Source organism: Dysidea avara, chromosome 8 (assembly GCF_963678975.1).
Source record: "Dysidea avara chromosome 8, odDysAvar1.4, whole genome shotgun sequence".
Classification (NCBI taxonomy): Eukaryota; Metazoa; Porifera; class Demospongiae; order Dictyoceratida; family Dysideidae; genus Dysidea; species Dysidea avara.
In genome coordinates this window covers 33,852,001-33,870,013 of record NC_089279.1, presented here as the reverse complement: position 1 = coordinate 33,870,013, position 18,013 = coordinate 33,852,001, and the positions used below count along the sequence as shown (strand labels likewise).

Here is an 18,013-nt window from a genome sequence, read left to right as displayed (position 1 = left end):
CTAAAATATGATACATTTCTAATAAAGTGAATCAGTCATATTATTTTAAGTTTAATTAGATAACTTCTTTTGTTGTCCTGCATGTTGCTATAGTATCACTAGCACTTTCATAAAATTAAATAGCTACAGGTAGGGTACATACAATTTTCAGTTTAGTACTACTAGAAGTGTAAGGAGCCATTAAAAGGTTCTATATAAAATATGTACAAGTCAGTGATGCTCATGCTTGCTTAGATAATTTGATACAGTTGTATACTACTTTCAGGACAGTACATAGAATCTTTGATTGTGTGTATGACTACATAGTTCAACTTTCGGTACAATATAGCTGTTTATAACCAAAGGCCAAATGCCAGTGAATAAAATGCAAGCAATTTTGCCATGTTTCAGTTGCTGCAGGTATACCCACACTGTAATAGACCATATTAAGCAAGGGGAGTAATGATCTTCCCACAGTAGTGAAGATGAGATGATGAGATGGTGTGGTAGGTTATGTTACAGTAGAGAGGTATAAAACTAGCTGATTTGTAGACTACCCATCACTTTAGCAGAATTTGAAGCAAGTAAGGAGATAACAAAATGATGAAGTTCTCAGTGTGCCTACTACTAACTATCAGTCATTTTACAGCTCACTCGGTTCCCATCAGACATTTGGTAGAGGAACAGCAACCAGTGAAGGTGACTAGAAGGGAAGCCAATTCAGACTCAGAGAACATTGACGACAATCTCGAAATAAATGAATTTGCTCGTGAACTAACCAATGCAACTCTACCTAGCTACTTGAAGGATCTCTTTGCCAACTTTAACTTTCCCAGTGAACTAGCCCATACACTGAAAAACCAAAAGATGACCAAAGCAAACACAATACGATCCTTTGAGAATCAAGCAATGGGTATGTGTACTGTACTTAAGGATAAAACTTACTGACGTGCTGAAATATTCAAATATGAAATAGTAGTTTAGTAATATTATCGTCCATTGGATTGCCTTAATGATTATTTATGTTATTGTATAGGTACTGGTTGTGGATATTATAAATTTGGCATTGACAAGGCCAGTATTGATGGAGAGGAAATAATTCATGCTGAACTACGTCTACTACAGATGATCTCAATGCCAGGAGACTACTATGAGGTCAATATTTATTACCTGCTCAATGACAACAACATTGACTCACCTCTAAAGCTCACCTTCAAGCACACTGACTCTAGTCTAGGATGGAAAACATTTGATGTCACTCCAATAGTTGAGAACTGGAAACAAGGATGGGCTAACTATGGCTTGAAAGTTACACTGACTAAAGGAGAACAACAACTATCATGTGAAGGTGTTTACTCTTCTGAAGAACAAGAAGATATACTGAACACTAAGCCTTTGTTAGTTGTGTTCACTCGTGCTAACACTAACAAATTCTTGAGTGAACTATTTAAAGACAAAGGGATATCAGATATAAAGCACAAGAAAGTAAGACGTGAGAGTAACAGTACTAGTTCTATTCAGACATCACATGTGTCATGTCATCTTCAAAAGATGGAGGTTAGCAACACTGCCATAAGTGCAGGAAATATCCATCTGGTGGTCCCCAAGTTTTTTGATGTTGGAGTGTGTGGGGGTCACTGTCCAAGACTACCAGTAGAATCATTAACTGATTATGCAAGTATTCTTTCCCTCCACTACTACCAGACCAGAGGCCATGAAGGGGCACCAAAAAGGTGTTGTGTACCAACTAATTTTGAACTGATCCAAATGGTGTTCTACAATGAGCTGACTCATGAGACCATCTACAAAAATGTTCCAGCTAGAGCTACCTCATGTGGTTGTGTATGACCTCTCCTATCTAATACAGTTCAGTGAATTACTGTAAGAGTAGCAATGGATTATTTTTATTTTATGTTAGTTGTATACTGTAGTTCTGTTTGTCTAGCCATAATTTTATTTTTGTAGTTTTAGCAGGAAGTATGTAACATGAAAACAAACTGGTGCTGGTCACTTGTGTTTTAGTCAATAAGTACATATGTCAGAGGTACATGTGTATGTAAAATTATACTTATACAACAATAATTTTAACTTCTAATGTTTTTTATTACAAAGTGTCAAACTACTATAAATGCTTTAATTGTACTGTTGTGAGGTACATATATATATGATTTACACTATTAAATATATATAAATGTAAATAAACATGTAAAAACCATGAGTGCTAGAGCTGTAGACAGGAGAATGAACAAATCTTCCATCTCAAAACTTTTATGCAAATACCTCCCGGCCTCTACATTCAAATAAACTCCACATGTGATAACTCATGCAGCTGCATGCATACAAAGTATATGCATACATGCACAAGGTTCATGCAGTTACTTCACAACATGCGTACAACTTACAAGCGCATATAATATAAATTATGTATAGTACTATATAGTACTGCATGTACATTATTCATTGTAATATACAATGATTTCATCCTGTGTTGTGTTACTTAGTTGACAGTTGAATGTGGTGATTACATGTGGTATGACATTGTTCTATGAAGGTTGTGTATACAACTCACATACGTACTTATGAAAACCACATAATTTTATAATTTTTATTAGACTTGTTAGAGATTTGCATAACACTTCATAGCTTAACTGTAGGTATCTATATATATAAATATGCATGCAATGGCAGAGATAAGATTCTACTGTACTTAGTCCATATATGGGGTATATACTAACACCAGCAGCATATCCAAAATTTAGGGTCACAATTTTTGTCCTTATTCTTAAAGTATAATATACTCCAAAGAGGATATTTTAGATGTACTGTAGGTAGCTAAGACTGATTGAAAATCTGGAGTGTCATTTATAAGGATTCACCAGAATCACTATTGTGGTTGTAAATAGAAGCATTTCAACCTTACCATCAAGTTTTCAGCTATAATGAAAGTTTTCATTATTCTATTTATATATAGCCACAACCATGTAATTGTTTTTATGAAAACACTAAATGTGACTGGCCCTACGAAAATAGGGCATGTGGGGACAAACTACACCCCATCACATAACAGAACATATCTCAGACTAGAATAGAGTATCTGCACTCTGTAACTTTATTAGAAAGGTAATGAAAAGTGTAATAAGTGCTGAAATTATGTGGCTATAGCACAATGGCATAGATAGTTATAATTCATAAAAGTTTGAAAAACTAGGCTAATTTTATTTGCAATCATGCCCTATTTTCGCAGGCCCGGTCACAAATATAAGGATCACAAAATCAATGTATGTAAAGAAATAGAATTTATTAGCACATACGTATGTCATAATGTTTGATACAATGCTGAGATAACAATGTTGAGATATCTAGAAGAAAGAATCATGGTTCACACACTAGAGCTCTAATGAATATCTATTAGGTATTCTATTAAGTTATCTGTTCTATTAATAGTATCAGCAGTTTAATTGTAAGTCTTACTAATATTCCCAAGTATTATATGCATCCAAAGCATCGTCCTGTGGTTGTATATACAGTAATGGTGAGCTATGTTAATGTTATAGGTTTTGTGTTATTAACATCAAACTATCATATCATATGAATTTGTGAACTAAAGTTACATGTCAGTTTTCAACATTCACACACACACACACACAAGACACACACACACAGACATGCACGCACGTACACACATGCACGCATATGCACACACACACATGTAATCCATGATTATAAGAATGGTAATAGTGTGTCCAGGGTATATAGGCTGATATAGCTACAACAATCACAATGTTTGATTTGATAACTAGTCAACATGTAGTACCTTCAATGCTAATCAGAGGGCATGTACATGCAATGATCATGGAAGTGCATAAAGAATTCACAAGGAGTTGTTCCTCCTTAACTATATACATACTAACCTCCTCCATTTGATAGCCTGTTATATTATAGTACTATTATAGTGAAGTCTGATATCATATGATACATTTAATAAGTTGGGTTGATTGTTTTTAGATACTAATCTGGATAGCTTCTTTTGTAGCTGTATACGTTGCTATAGTTTCCTCAGCACTTTTTAGTAAAATTAAATAGCAAAATATTTAAAGTTGGACAATAGATACCGTGTAACTTGAAAGTGCTACTAATTGGGTGAAAAGTCATTTAAGATAAAGCTTCATAACACAGGATATGTGTAAGTCATTGGAAGACATAAGTCAATTGCGCTGACACACTTTTGAGCATAGTAGGTGCCTGAACCATCAAACATAATGAAAGTATAATAGAATAACTGTATTGTATTGTAAGTCCTGTAATATGTTAGGGATTAGATTGACATACTCTAATAGAACAGTCAGTAACTGAGTTGATATGCAATATTTTATAAAGCTGCAAAAAAATAAATAAATAAAATATTATTCATGGACAACCATATTTTGATTGTAATCTAAAAAGCTATTATATCCATTCAGAAAATGTAGACTATTAGCAAAACATGGGAACTGGGACTACTGTATGGTAAGGAATGGTTTAGTGTGGACATTATTAGTCACATTCAGCTAGAACCAAGTTTTAGTGATTACAGTGATTACTAGAAAATTTGTTTCACTATTACATTAAATGACACAATAACATATTATAGTGATCACAGAACCCACAAGTTATTCACTGAAAGTTAACACAACCCAATCATATCCTACCAGGATCAATAGTGCTGATGTAAACAACACAAAACACACTGTAATCTTGTTTTGTTAATGTGAAATTAAAAATGACTCAAGGAGGATGAAACAACCATCACAAAGATTGTTTTGATCAACTTGTATGACTAGTCAACATGTACCCTCCACACTTTTCAGAGAGTACAACTACAATGAAACTAAAAAGCACTTAATTTGGATATGTACATGTATATGTATATAGGATATTGCAATAATACAGAGGGAGTTGTTCCTCCTTAACTACATACCTAATTTCCCCACATTCCCCAGTAATTCAATACTACTGTTAGTATGGCGGCGTAGCCCCCAAAATTGGCAATATTGTGCACTTTTTCATAAAACCATGAAACTTTTTACATAAATAGTACTCCTCAAGACATGTAATTTTAGATATAGTGCCATCGCTGAGTTGACCTTTGGTGACCTTTACAGTCATTTCTGTACAGAAAATTGATCATTTTTGTCTTTAACTCCTTGAGGCAGTAATTAACTTGTTAAAACATGGTACCAAACAAAAGATCTTGCTGATAGAAACAACTTGGTTTTTATTTGAAGTCAATAAGTGATTTCATTACAAAGTTATGATCATTTTTACTAGCTGCAAAATTTGATAAATTTACCTGCCCTTGAGGTGTGAATTACCTGTGGGCAGATAATTGTGCATAAATTTATCAAATTTTGCAGCTAATAAAAATACTCATAACTTAAGAATGAAATCACCTATTGACTTCAAATAAAAACCAAGTTATTTCTATCTGCAAGAACTTTTGTTTGGTACCATGTTTTAACAAGTTAATTACTGCTTCAGGGGGTTACAGACAAAAATGATCAGTTTTCTGTACAAAAATGGCAGTAAAGGCCACCAAAGGTCAAATCAGTGATGGCACTATATCAAAAAATACATGTATTGAGGACTACTATTTATGTGGAAAGTTTCATGGCTTTATGAAAAAGTGCACAATTTTTGGGTTGTGCCGCTATACTATGTGTCTTCAGGTGAAACTTAATACCTGCTGATCTACTACAGCATTTCAAAGTTTTAATAGCTTTATTTTATCCTTCTCCCACAAGTATAATTTTGATCACCATTTATTAATTTTTAGGAGAATTTAGTCCTTCTTTCCATTGTCTACTGTATATGCTCAAAATACATACAATACACTTGTAGTGTCACGTACTTAGATAGCATATGCATGGACGTAATAGTTTTAAAGGATTTTTTATCTTCCCCACTAAATGTTCCTCTAACTATGCACACAAACACTAGGTGGTGTACAATTGACTATGTTGACATTAGGTGGATATACAACATATATAAATATATTATATATATAGTTTGCAAATTACTATATAGCTAATCACAGACATGTAGGCATATAAATATTTGTTCCTGGACTGTGCAGCTCCATAGAATAGAGACATGCTTAAACTGTGAGTTGCCTGGAGACAGCATTCAACAGTGTTTCCACAATGTCAAGATCCTAATACCTTGTTATACACACTAAAGCTATAAGATTTCTGGTGGTCCATAATGGGATAGTAAATAGCAAGCCACCACTTAATATTCTTGTTGTGAAATTAAAGGCAGCCACCAAAGATTGTTTGTGATCAGCTAATCTGACCAGTCAACATATATCCTCCACACTAATTAGGTAGAGTATCAATACAATGACACTCAATGACATGTAAAGACTTAATTTGGAAATACATGGATATTAAAAGAATTCATAGGGAGCTGTGTCTACTCCATTTGATATCCTCATGTACCCTACAGTAATCCAATACTTACTTCAAACTAAATGTGATACAGTTAAGTGGATCAACTATTTTTAGAAACACACAGAGATTTACTACTTTTGTACCAAATTATCAACAATCTCTATAACATAAATACAGAGAGCTTTTTGTCATTCTCCATATTCACAACAACAAGAGGAAATTATTCAAGCCACATACAAATTACTTATCAAGGTCATCTTCTTTTCAGTTAAAGTGATTAATGATTGAATTCCCTCCAACTTCCCTAATCAATTTAAGAATCTGCTGGACAGACACTATAGTAATATAAAGTATGATTTTAATGGGTATAGCTGCTTAATTGTGTTTATGATTTGGATGTACACCTCTATCCAAAATTTACAATTACAATTACAATTAGAAACTATAATCTTATAGGTAGCTTCTTTTGTTGTCCTACATGTTGTAATACTTTCTTCAGCACTTTTAGTAAAACTATGCAGTCAAGATTTTACAGTTTGACAATAGGTACTGTGTAACTTTTAAGTGCTATTGATGGGGTGAAGAGTCATTCAAAGGCTTCACAACATAGGGTATAAGTAGACATCAGTCAATTGTTCTAGCACAATTTTAAGCATAGAAGTATTAAATATAACAATACAACTGTAAGTCCTGGCCTAATAGATGTATATATGTTAAGGAGAAGATTGACACACTCTATGAGTACACTGTACAGCTATATATACAGCACGCTGCTGGTGTTAGTATAATATATAAAGTAGAATCTTATCTCTACTTCTGTATATGTGACCCGGTCTGCGAAAAGGGCTCTTATAGCCTTTCCAATTATCCATGTTTGGCTAATCATAACTCCTAATCTACTAAAGCTATCACCATGTAATTACACCCACAGCTACTGCCAGGTTAGGGTTGTTGAGTGACCAAATTGTAGGCTTGTACCATATTCACCAGTCAAGTTATGGGTTATCATATATATGCAATTGGAAAGGCTATAAGAGCCCTTTTCGCAGACCGGGTCACATATATCTATTGAAATACGGTTAAACTATAGACTATAAAAAACTGCTGTAATATTACACAGTAAGCTATACTGTATGTGATATTGGTTTGTATAACTATACACAGAGGACTGGAAATCTGATCATGTGGCATTGCATACTGCTATCAAAATGGAACAAAAGAATTTTCTGGCAGAGCTCAAGAAGGTTCATAATGTGCGTGTGTGACACCAGATGGAAAGGACGTGTGTGCAAGTCTTTTAAATGCTTGACTTGTTAAATATTACCCAAGTCTGATTCATGTGCAATACCACAGTGTACATGTAGCAGTTTAGTTTCCACATGAAACTTATAGATCAGGGTGTTATGATCACTACAAAAATTCAAATCACACAATGGTTACAAAAAACACACAGGTACATCCCCACTTCGAACGAGGCACAACAGCATGAAACTACAGCAATTCTTACAAAACTGAAACTAAGTTGTATTACATCAAGGTGCATGTGATTTGGTGTAATTACAACTAACAATGTGCATGCATTATTACAAGTCATTAGCTACATCTCCTCCTCCTCCTTTAATTGATGGAGCAATTATAATTAAATAGTAAATAATTCTGATACCTTTTATAGATTTGATACAATTATATCTTGGGTTATAATGTGGCAGAAGGGAGGGAACAGTCTCTGTTATTGGGTCTTCCCCAGATGATCCAAATGGCTCAGTGACAGTGGCTTCTTGATGTTGTCTTACATGGTCTTGATGTCTCCTCCATATCATGTCCCCATCTAACAAGCATGCAAACTTTAAATGACAATGGGGCACTCATGATTGGGTGTAATTACAATCTAATCCAAAACAGCCAAGCTGTAAAAAAAAGTGTGCGGCCCTCAAAAAGGCTATGGTGAAAAAGATGTGAAATCCAAGGTGGCAGCCAAGAAATGGCTGTGATGGTAGGTTAATGGTAAAAATTTTAATAACAACAATTCAGGTGAATTTTGGTGCCGCTTGGTCAATTGGCACAAAATTCACCTGAATTGTCGTTATTAAAATTTTTACCATTAACCTACCATCACAGCCATTTCTTGGCCGCCACCTTGGATTTCACATCTTTTTTCACCATAGCCTTTTTGAGGGCCGCACACTTTTTTTACAGCTTGGCTGTTTTGGATTAGATTTCACTTCTTTTTGTATTTGTATACCCCAAAGCCAGCCTATAGCCTGCATTGGGACTTTTTAGACCTATCTTTCTTTCTTTACCACAGGAAGAAGAAAAGATGAAGCAGATGTACCTTAAATATTTCTGATTTAATCAGTAATTATATATATAATACATATATTTATTACAGAACTGTCCATGGTGGTTTCTGCGTAACTGAACACTCTTCAAGGCAACTTCTTCTAGCTGATCTCTCTACAGGGTGATTTGTTTGTAGCTGAACTATCAACAAGGTAACTTCTTCTAGCTGTTCTCTCTACAGGGTGATTTATTTGTAGCTGGATTCTGTACAGGTGATTTTTTGCTGCTGAGCTCTTTACAGAATGGTTTCTTTGTAGCTGAACTATCAACAAGGTAACTTCTTCTAGCTGTTCTCTCTACAGGGTGATTTATTTGTAGCTGGATTCTGTACAGGTGATTTTTTGCTGCTGAGCTCTTTACAGAATGGTTTCTTTGTAGCTGAACTCTCTACAAGGTAACTTCTTCTAACTGATCTCTCTATAGGGAGATTTGATTGTAGCTGAACTCTCTACAGGTGATTTGTTTGCAGCTGAACTATCTAGATGATGGTTTCTTTGTAGCTGAACTCTCTACAAGGTAATTTCTTCTAGCTGAACTCTCTACATGGTGGTTTCTTTGTAGCTGAACTCTCTACAAGATAACTTCTTCTAACTGATGTTTCTACAGGGCAATTTGTTTGTGGCAGAATTTTCTACAGGGTGATTTTTTTGCAGCTGAACTCTCTACATGGTGGTTTCTTTTTACTGTAGCTGAACTCTCTACAAGGTAATTTCTTCTAGCTGATCTCTCTACAGGGTAATTTGTTTGTAGCTGAATTCTATACAGGTGATTTGTTTGCAGCTGAGCTCTTTACAGAATGGTTTCTTTGTAGCTGAACTCTCTACAAGGTAACTTCTTCTAGCTGAACTCCATACATGGTGGTTTCTTTGTAGCTGAACTCTCTACAGGTGATTTGTTTGCAGCTGAACTCTCCACATGATGGTTTCTATAAATTTGTAGCTGAACTCTCTATAAGGTAACTTCTTCTAGCTGATCTCTCTACAGGGTGATTTGTTTGTAGCTGAATTCTGTACAGGTGATTTGTTTGCAGCTGAGCTCTTTACAGAATGGTTTCTTTGTAGCTGAACTCTCTACAAGGTAACTTCTTCTAACTAAACTCTCTACAGGGAGATTTGTTTGCAGCTGAACTCTCTTCATGATGGTTTCTTTGTAGCTGAACTCCCTACAAGGTAACTTCTTCTAGCTGATCTTTCTACAGGGTGATTTGTTTGTAGCTGAATTCTGTACAGGTGATTTGTTTGCAGCTGAGCTCTTTACAGAATGGTTTCTTTGTAGCTGATTTCCCTACAAAGTAACTTCTTCTAGCTGATCTTTCTACAGGGTGATTTGTTTGTAGCTGAATTCTGTATAGGTGATTTGTTTGCAGCTGAGCTCTTTACAGGATGGTTTCTTTGTAGCTGAACTCTCTACAAGGTAGCTTTTTCTAGCTGATGTCTCCACAAGGTCACTAGTTTGTAGCTGAACTTTCTACATGGTAGTTTCTTTGTAACTGAATTCTCTACTAGGTACCTTCTTCTAGCTGATCTCTCTACAGGGAGATTGGTTTGTAGCTGAACTCTCTACAGGTGATTTGTTTGCAGCTGAACTCTCCACATGATGGTTTCTTTGTAGCTGAACTCTCTACAAGGTAACTTCTTCTAGCTGATCTCTCTACAGGGTGATTTATTTGTAGCTGAACTATCAACAAGGTAACTTCTTCTAGCTGATTTCTCTACAGGGTGATTTGTTTGTAGCTGAATTCTGTACAGGTGATTTGTTTGCAGCTGAGCTCTTTAAAGAATGGTTTCTATGTAGCTGAACTCTTTACAAGGTAACTTCTTCTAGCTGATGTCTCTACAGGGTCACTAGTTTGTAAATGAATTCTCTACATGGTGGTTTCTTTGTAACTGAACTCTCTACGAGGTAACTTATTCTAGCTGATCTTTCTATAGGGTGATTTGTTTGTAGTGGAATTCTGTAAAGGTGATTTTTTTGCAGCTGAGCTCTTTACAGAATGGTTTCTTTGTAGCTGAACTCTCTACAAGGTAACTTCTTCTAGCTGATGTCTCTACAAGGTCACTAGTTTGTAAACGAATTCTCTACACTGTGGTTTCTTTGTAACTGAACTCTCTACAAGAAAACTTCTCCTAGCTGATCTCTCTACAGGGAGATTTGTTTGTAGCTGATCTCTCTACAGGTGATTTGTTTGCAGCTGAACTCTCCACATGATGGTTTCTTTGTAGCTGAACTCTCTACAAGGTAACTTCTTCTAGCTGATCTCTCTACAGGGTGATTTGTTTGTAGCTGAACTATCAACAAGGTAACTTCTTCTAGCTGATCTTTCTATAGGGTGATTTGTTTGTAGCTGAATTCTGTACAGGTGATTTGTTTGCAGCTGAGCTCTTTACAGAATGGTTTCTTTGCAACTGAACTCTTTACAAGGTAACTTCTTCTAGCTGATGTCTCTACAGGGTCACTAGTTTGTAAATGAATTCTCTACATGGTGTTTTCTTTGTAACTGAACTCTCTACAAGGAAACTTCTCCTAGCTGATTTCTCTACAGGGAAACTTCTCCTAGCTGATTTCTCTACAGGGAGATCTGTTTGTAGCTGAACTCTCTACAGGTGATTTGTTTGCAGCTGAACTCTCTACATGATGGTTTCTTTGTAGCTGAACTCTCTACAAGGTAACTTCTTCTAGCTGATCTCTCTACAGGGTGATTTGTTTGTAGCTGAACTATCAACAAGGTAACTTCTTCTAGCTGATCTTTCTATAGGGTGATTTGTTTGTAGCTGAATTCTGTACAGGTGATTTGTTTGCAGCTGAGCTCTTTACAGAATGGTTTCTTTGCAACTGAACTCTTTACAAGGTAACTTCTTCTAGCTGATGTCTCTACAGGGTCACTAGTTTGTAAATGAATTCTCTACATGGTGTTTTCTTTGTAACTGAACTCTCTACAAGGAAACTTCTCCTAGCTGATTTCTCTACAGGGAAACTTCTCCTAGCTGATTTCTCTACAGGGAGATCTGTTTGTAGCTGAACTCTCTACAGGTGATTTGTTTGCAGCTGAACTCTCTACATGATGGTTTCTTTGTAGCTGAACTCTCTACAAGGTAACTTCTTCTAGCTGATCTCTCTACTGGGCGATTTGTTTGTGGCTGATCTCTCTATAGGGTGACTTGTTTGTAGCTGATCTCTATACAGGTTACTTGTTTCTAACTGATCTCTTGAATTCTCTTCGGGTGACTGCTCTATTAAGATGACTGCTCTATTAGGATGACTGCTCTATTAGAGTATCTCGATCTCGCACTTGCTACACCAAGTTGGATTTCGTGTTATAACTCCGTGGCTTTAAGTCTGATTCTTCTACACCATTGAAGAGCCTTCCTAAGATGATAACTCCATCTGTACAGCGATTTTCAAAGCATTACCTCAAGCGGTTTACCTGGTAGGCGTGGCAAGCAGTCGTTTTTTTTATTAGCTAATCTCGATTGCGTAATTGTTACACACTGTTGGTTTTTTCGTTGTATCTTACTGGTTTTTAGCTCGATTTCTTTCAAACCACAAAAGGTTTGAGGTTCAATAGTTAACCTATTCACCCACCGATTTTCAGCTTCTTCCCATACGCAGTTTACCCTGTAGGCGTGACAACATATTGGTGTTATTTTTCGTGATTAATCGCTCATAACTCTTTGCCTGTTTATCGTATTCCAGCCAAAGTTGGTACAGAGATGCGCCTTTATACCCCCCTTCTGTGTGCCAAATTTCAAGGCGATCGGATATGGCGTTCGCGTTTTATAGCAGTTTTGATAAGTGTGCAAAAAGAGGAAGTGAAGGGTCTGATAGTACCCTCTGACCTTGTACCCTGACCTTGTACCTTGACCTTGTACCCTCTGATAGTACAAGGTCAAGTGTCCCATCAGCCATAGGGCACTTGACTTTGTACTATCAGAGGGTCGGGTGCCTTCCCCCTAATTATTTAAATTGCTCCCTTTAATCTCAGTCCAATTTTTGTCTAGCACTTCAACATCTAGTGCTAGGGGTGGTGGCAAGAGGTGCTGGTTACCCCAGGGAAAAAAAAAAGCAAAAAGAGGAAGAAAAATAAGAAGAAAAAAAACGAAGAAACTAAGCCAATTTTTGAAGTCGCATATCTCGGGAACGCTTGAAGCGATTTCGCTCGAATTTGGAATGTGAAGTGCTGAAGGTGGAGGGAGTGTCCACAGCAAAAATCGTCTTGTTTCATCAAGGCAGCACAGAGCTACGGAGGTGCGCAAATTGCGTTTTCTTTCTTCCTGTCAATATACTCACGGGTGTTACGCGCCGGCTTCTTGGGCCGCACGACACACTACCGTGTGTCTTGATTCATAATAATAATGTACGTGCATTATTATAATACAAGTCACTATACTCAGGGTTTCTGATAAAGCATGCAACGATCACCACAGGAGCATGTATGGACAAATTGCAGTATTATCAATGTCAGCCAGTTTACCCTGTGCAATCAGCCAAAATGTTTTTCATGGACTCACAATAAACTATACATACTCAGCAGTCAGTGATAATTATATTCAAGCTACATGATGGTGACAGACATCACTGGCCAGGAATTACATATGTTTATGTTATATAGCATGTAGCTAACTATCATGTTTGAGCTCAAATGGTTTGTTTGCGACAGACAGAGAGTTCATGCATATTCTAAATTTTGTAGACGTGCATGCATACACGAGAATCTTGATGACTGTGGCATATAAATTATTAGCATTACTTATCCGTTGCTTTGTGCCTTGGCCGGTTGACAACTTGGATCTTTACTTTAATTATGACCAGCTGTGGGAATTTATTGAAATGTCTTCAAGATCATACAGCACTATAGTTTTCAATGTTCCCTATAGTAAAGGAAACTTCTATAAGAAGAGGGCATTTAAAGTCTGACAGCAAAACAGTGTGATTCTACATTCCAAGACAACCAGATATCAGTGATCTGATGAAAAGTGGTACCTTCGCGGGCTTCGGTGGTAGCTACTTTGGCAACAAAGATGCTTCGAACAGATATTTTCCTTGGTCATGCAGTATTGCTTACAAATACAGGCTGTGCTTCAAATCATTATCTATACACATGCTTGATTATTTGGTTGTATGAAAAGCTTTCAAGCTGCTACATGTACAGACTGATATATTGTTGAGTAACCACTATTTGCAATCATTTGATTTGTTCTATCACCTGAACAGCATGCTCGACACTATATTAGCTAAACGTTTGCTGTGCTGCCAGGTAGCTAAAAGCATTAGCTAGCAAGATTACTAAGATAATCGTCGTCTCTGATATGAACGAGCAAGCTTCACTAGTGAATAGTTGTTATCGAGGTTGCTATTTACTGTAAACTACAGTTACTGTAGTTAAAATGGCTTTGCAGGGCTATAGCTAGCTAGATACGCGTACGCCCAGTACGCTGGAGAGTGACCCGGGGGGTCCGCCACTTTCTCGAAGGGCGTACGAGATTTCGACATCACAGTGATTTCTCTGAAATCAATGATTTCATTAGTGATTTCATGATTTCAATTGTGATTTCGTGATTTCAATTTTGATTTCGTGATTTCCGTGATTTCACCATTGTTGACTCTCATGGAGCTAGAATAGGTCTAGAAGCTTCGCCATCAGTAAACTGGATGGTAAAAGTTATATCTTCACTAGAGCCTAGTTCGTAAGCAAAGATACTGGGGCCAAAGCCGTCTGGCTGAGATGATTCCAGGCACCAGTAGCGGTGATGGTTTGCGGTTGTGGTCGTACGGTAGTGCTGATGATTAACAGGTAAGCTAACAGTGTAAAGAGGCTGTCTAAAAATGAATAGAAACCGTCCCAGAACTTCGTGCATAAGTTATATTCTAACAAGAGTAAAAAAATAATAGGCGTGGATCAAGGAATGCCGCACTGGCCTAGTTATAGCTAGCCGCCGGCATTTTAACGAGGCAATCCACGACTTATCTGCAGCCTATCAATACCATTATCCTCTTAGCCACACAATGTTCAACTAGACACCACTACCCTTACCACTTCATCCAGGTACTTAGCTACATGAACCGGCATTCCTTCTTTCCAAGAGCTGTCATCGACTGGAATAATTTGCCAACTTCAGTGATTGAGTCAGAAAGCATGCATTATCAAAAAGCTACTACATACTTGTGCTGTGAAGTAAAAATGGTACAGGCAATGTTAGGCATTGTCGAGTATCGTCTTTACCGGTAGATATAACAAAGCAGTACTGTTGTTATCTTGTGTATTTTTTCCTTGGAGCATTACTCACGTCCCCTTGGCACATCGGCATGCCCAGCAATAATAATAATAAAAGTAGCTGATGGTGATACATGTGATTAATTAAGTATATTGGAATTGGTTACTATTACATGGTTGCGTGTCATCAGTGGGTCCACATGATTTCAGTTACACTTTTATCACTGAGTTATGATGAATTTAAAACAGTATCTTTGGTAGGTATAGACTTGGACTCAATCAGTAATGATTAGGTAATGAAAAAGGTGTAAAATTATTTACAAAAATAGATAACAAACAAGTACACAGAAAAGTTAAGCACAAAAGAATACAAAGACTAGCAAATTACAAACTACCACACTAATTACAATAAACTAAACTACTTACAAGCTACACCTACTTAACTACATTATAAAACCTAAACAAAATCTATAATGTCCTCCGAGCAAAGAGCATAGTGTCTGAGGACCATTTTGGCATTGCATTTCCATAAAGTCACTGATTAGGTAATTGTTCTCCGTAAAATTTGTGTGCTATACACTGTTAGCTCCAATGCATCCTGCATTATCAGTTCTTCAGATAATATAATGCAAACCAGTATGATGCATTGCCAGCAATGAACATACCTGCAAAATTTAGCAGAACTTATAAACCTTATCTGATCAATATGTGATGTATTTAATCTGCATGAAGCTGACTTAGCTATATGCAGAAAGATAGCTACTTGTATGTATTACCTACCAGTTTTATAATACACAATAGATTAAATCACACCTGAAAGTTGACATAAACAATATCTCTGCTAACATCAGTAACGTGCACACCCCTTCCTTCACAATGGTATTGAAAACTGGAATGGCTCTCTGTTAACAACCCTGATCTCATTTCATATTGACTAACAACCACAGTGGCAGGAAACACCTAAGTACACAGTCAACTGATCTGGATACATCCATGGTCTTCATTGTGTATTCCAGGATTGTTTTATATGAAATGTTTGCTTGCGAGTTATGTAAAGATGTTTAGTGGGTCAGCTGAACAAGCAGAATCATATTATGTGAGCTAATCTTTGAAAAGTTACACCTAGTAGCTAGTTACTAACCAGTACTGACATACATATTTTCTAGACAAGCTGCATAATTATTTGTCCTGAAGCTAACGCTGGGACCTATACTTTCTTTGCAAAAGTGTGCTTATAGTTTGCAGCCCTTCTACATGGTTTACCCGTTTCATCATTAACCCATGCAGTCACTATGATGTACCGTCACTTGTGGCTGCGAGTAGAGCCTAAATTGCTAGTTAAAACTGAATAAGATTCCGAGATGGATTCTCAGATCACTCGTGTGGCTCCAGCATAGATTTTAGAGGCACTATGGCTCCAGTGATGGAAGCTTTTGACCATTAGTGGACTCAGCTTGGGCTGTAAAATTCTAGAGATTGGCAGCCGAACCAGTGCCAGATCAAGTGATTTGGGCCTTAAATCACTTCTGTTATGTTCCAATTAATAATATCGCGTAATTCAATGCGTTCGTAATTTACGGAAATGTACGGAGTTTTACGATTTTCGTTTTCAAAAAGTGTGATTTCTGATTTCTTTTGAGTGTGTGATTTCATGATTTCAAATGTGATTTCTGACGAAGCGTATGAGATTTCAAGAGTGTCGGACCCTCGGAGTGACCAGACCAATGTGAAGCTTTTTTTTTTTTTCGGACCAATGTGAAGCTACAATCATCCGGGCACGACAGAGCTGGCAAAATGCTCGTGGGCTGGCACACAGATTATTTCTAGTCTGGTCCGTAAAATAAACTTGAACGTATTAAACATTTGGCTTGCTAAGGCCACTACAATGAGATTACTTGTTTCTCATCAGCTTCTCATAGAATCACACATGCGGGCGGGAGGGTTATCTCATTATTTTTTAAGTCTTATAAATTGCAGAAGTTTAATGTAGCTAGGCTACTACTATAGCTACACTAGAGAATCTATGACAAAACCAATAATAATGGTCTACCTTTTTATTTTAGAATTTTAGGTGTTTGGCGTGCAGTTCAGAATTCAAATATACTTCAGCTTCTTCACCACAGTAATAACAAGGCTTTCTAAATCAGAGAGTCCTTTACGAGAACTCCACAGTAGTTAGTACCTTCACCATGCAGTCTTAGGGTGGTATATCTTCAGCAGCAGCAGCAGCAGCAGCAAGCAGAAGCTGCCGATTCCGCGTGTTAGTTAGCATCTGCAGGCTGATTAGTCTATTAGGGGAGGGGCTGCTGCAGGCTTGTAACAAAAGAAACACTAGAGCTACTATGACTCTTAGAGATGATAACCCATTCGTAGACATAGGGTAGGTCACGGTACTAATGCTAATATTCTCATATAGCACTCACTGATGGTGCCTCAGTGGTTGCTGATGCTCTAGAAAGCATTGGAACCAGCACAGTAGTGAAAAAACTCACGAGTAATGTCTGAATCTGCAATAATGAGTTCACATGTACACAAGATTTGATGCGGGCGGTTGATGAGAAACAACTAGAACACTTGCTTACCAACAGAGTTACTTTCCAGGAACTATCAAGCAATGGAATAACCTCCCTAATCACATCATCGATACAGAGTCACTAGAACAGTTTAATAATTGTATTTTTGGACTAGATTTGTTGTCCCTTTTTGTTTTGAGGGTCCCCCCCCCTCCTGGATGTAACCAGCACTGAGTGCTGTCTTTCCAGTATCTAATCATAATCATAATCATAATAACAAGTTATCTCATTGTAGTAGCCTAAACAGGAACTTCCAGACCGACGGTCCGGTCCGGTCCGTAAAATAGACATTCCCAATTTTATCACGTAACCTGCAACTGTCATCAGAGGTGACAACACGAGGGAACACAAGATGAAGAAGGTGAGTTGGTGACGAATGCAAAGAAGTCCTTTTGTGGTGAATTCAGTCTTTGCTGTAGTTATAGAAAGTGCTTATAGCAGAAAGAACCAGAATGGAAGGCAATTCTGATGGCAGAACCAGA

At 37.0% G+C, this 18,013-nt stretch overlaps 1 protein-coding gene across 2 annotated transcripts; it reads left to right on the top strand.

The window, feature by feature from the left end:
* Positions 1-276: 276 nt before the first annotated feature.
* On the top strand, positions 277-2,050 carry LOC136264609 (bone morphogenetic protein 4-like). 2 transcript variants are annotated; one of them, XM_066059382.1, is made up of 3 exons: positions 277-485; positions 532-892; positions 1,016-2,050. In XM_066059382.1, exons 2-3 carry the CDS (start codon positions 580-582, stop codon positions 1,825-1,827), a joined length of 1,125 nt encoding a protein of 374 aa, XP_065915454.1. In that variant the 5' UTR covers positions 277-485; positions 532-579; the 3' UTR covers positions 1,828-2,050. The 2 variants fall into 2 exon arrangements, with proteins under 2 accessions (XP_065915454.1, XP_065915453.1); XM_066059381.1 differs by having other exon boundaries at positions 277-892.
* The last annotated feature ends 15,963 nt before the right edge of the window (positions 2,051-18,013 follow it).

Coding starts and splice junctions, on each gene's coding strand:
- LOC136264609 (XM_066059382.1), top strand. CDS start 580: ATGATGAAGTTCTCAGTGTGCCTACTACTAACTATCAGTCATTTTACA. Junction 893..1,015: donor CTTTGAGAATCAAGCAATGG/GTATGTGTACTG, acceptor GTTATTGTATAG/GTACTGGTTGTGGATATTAT.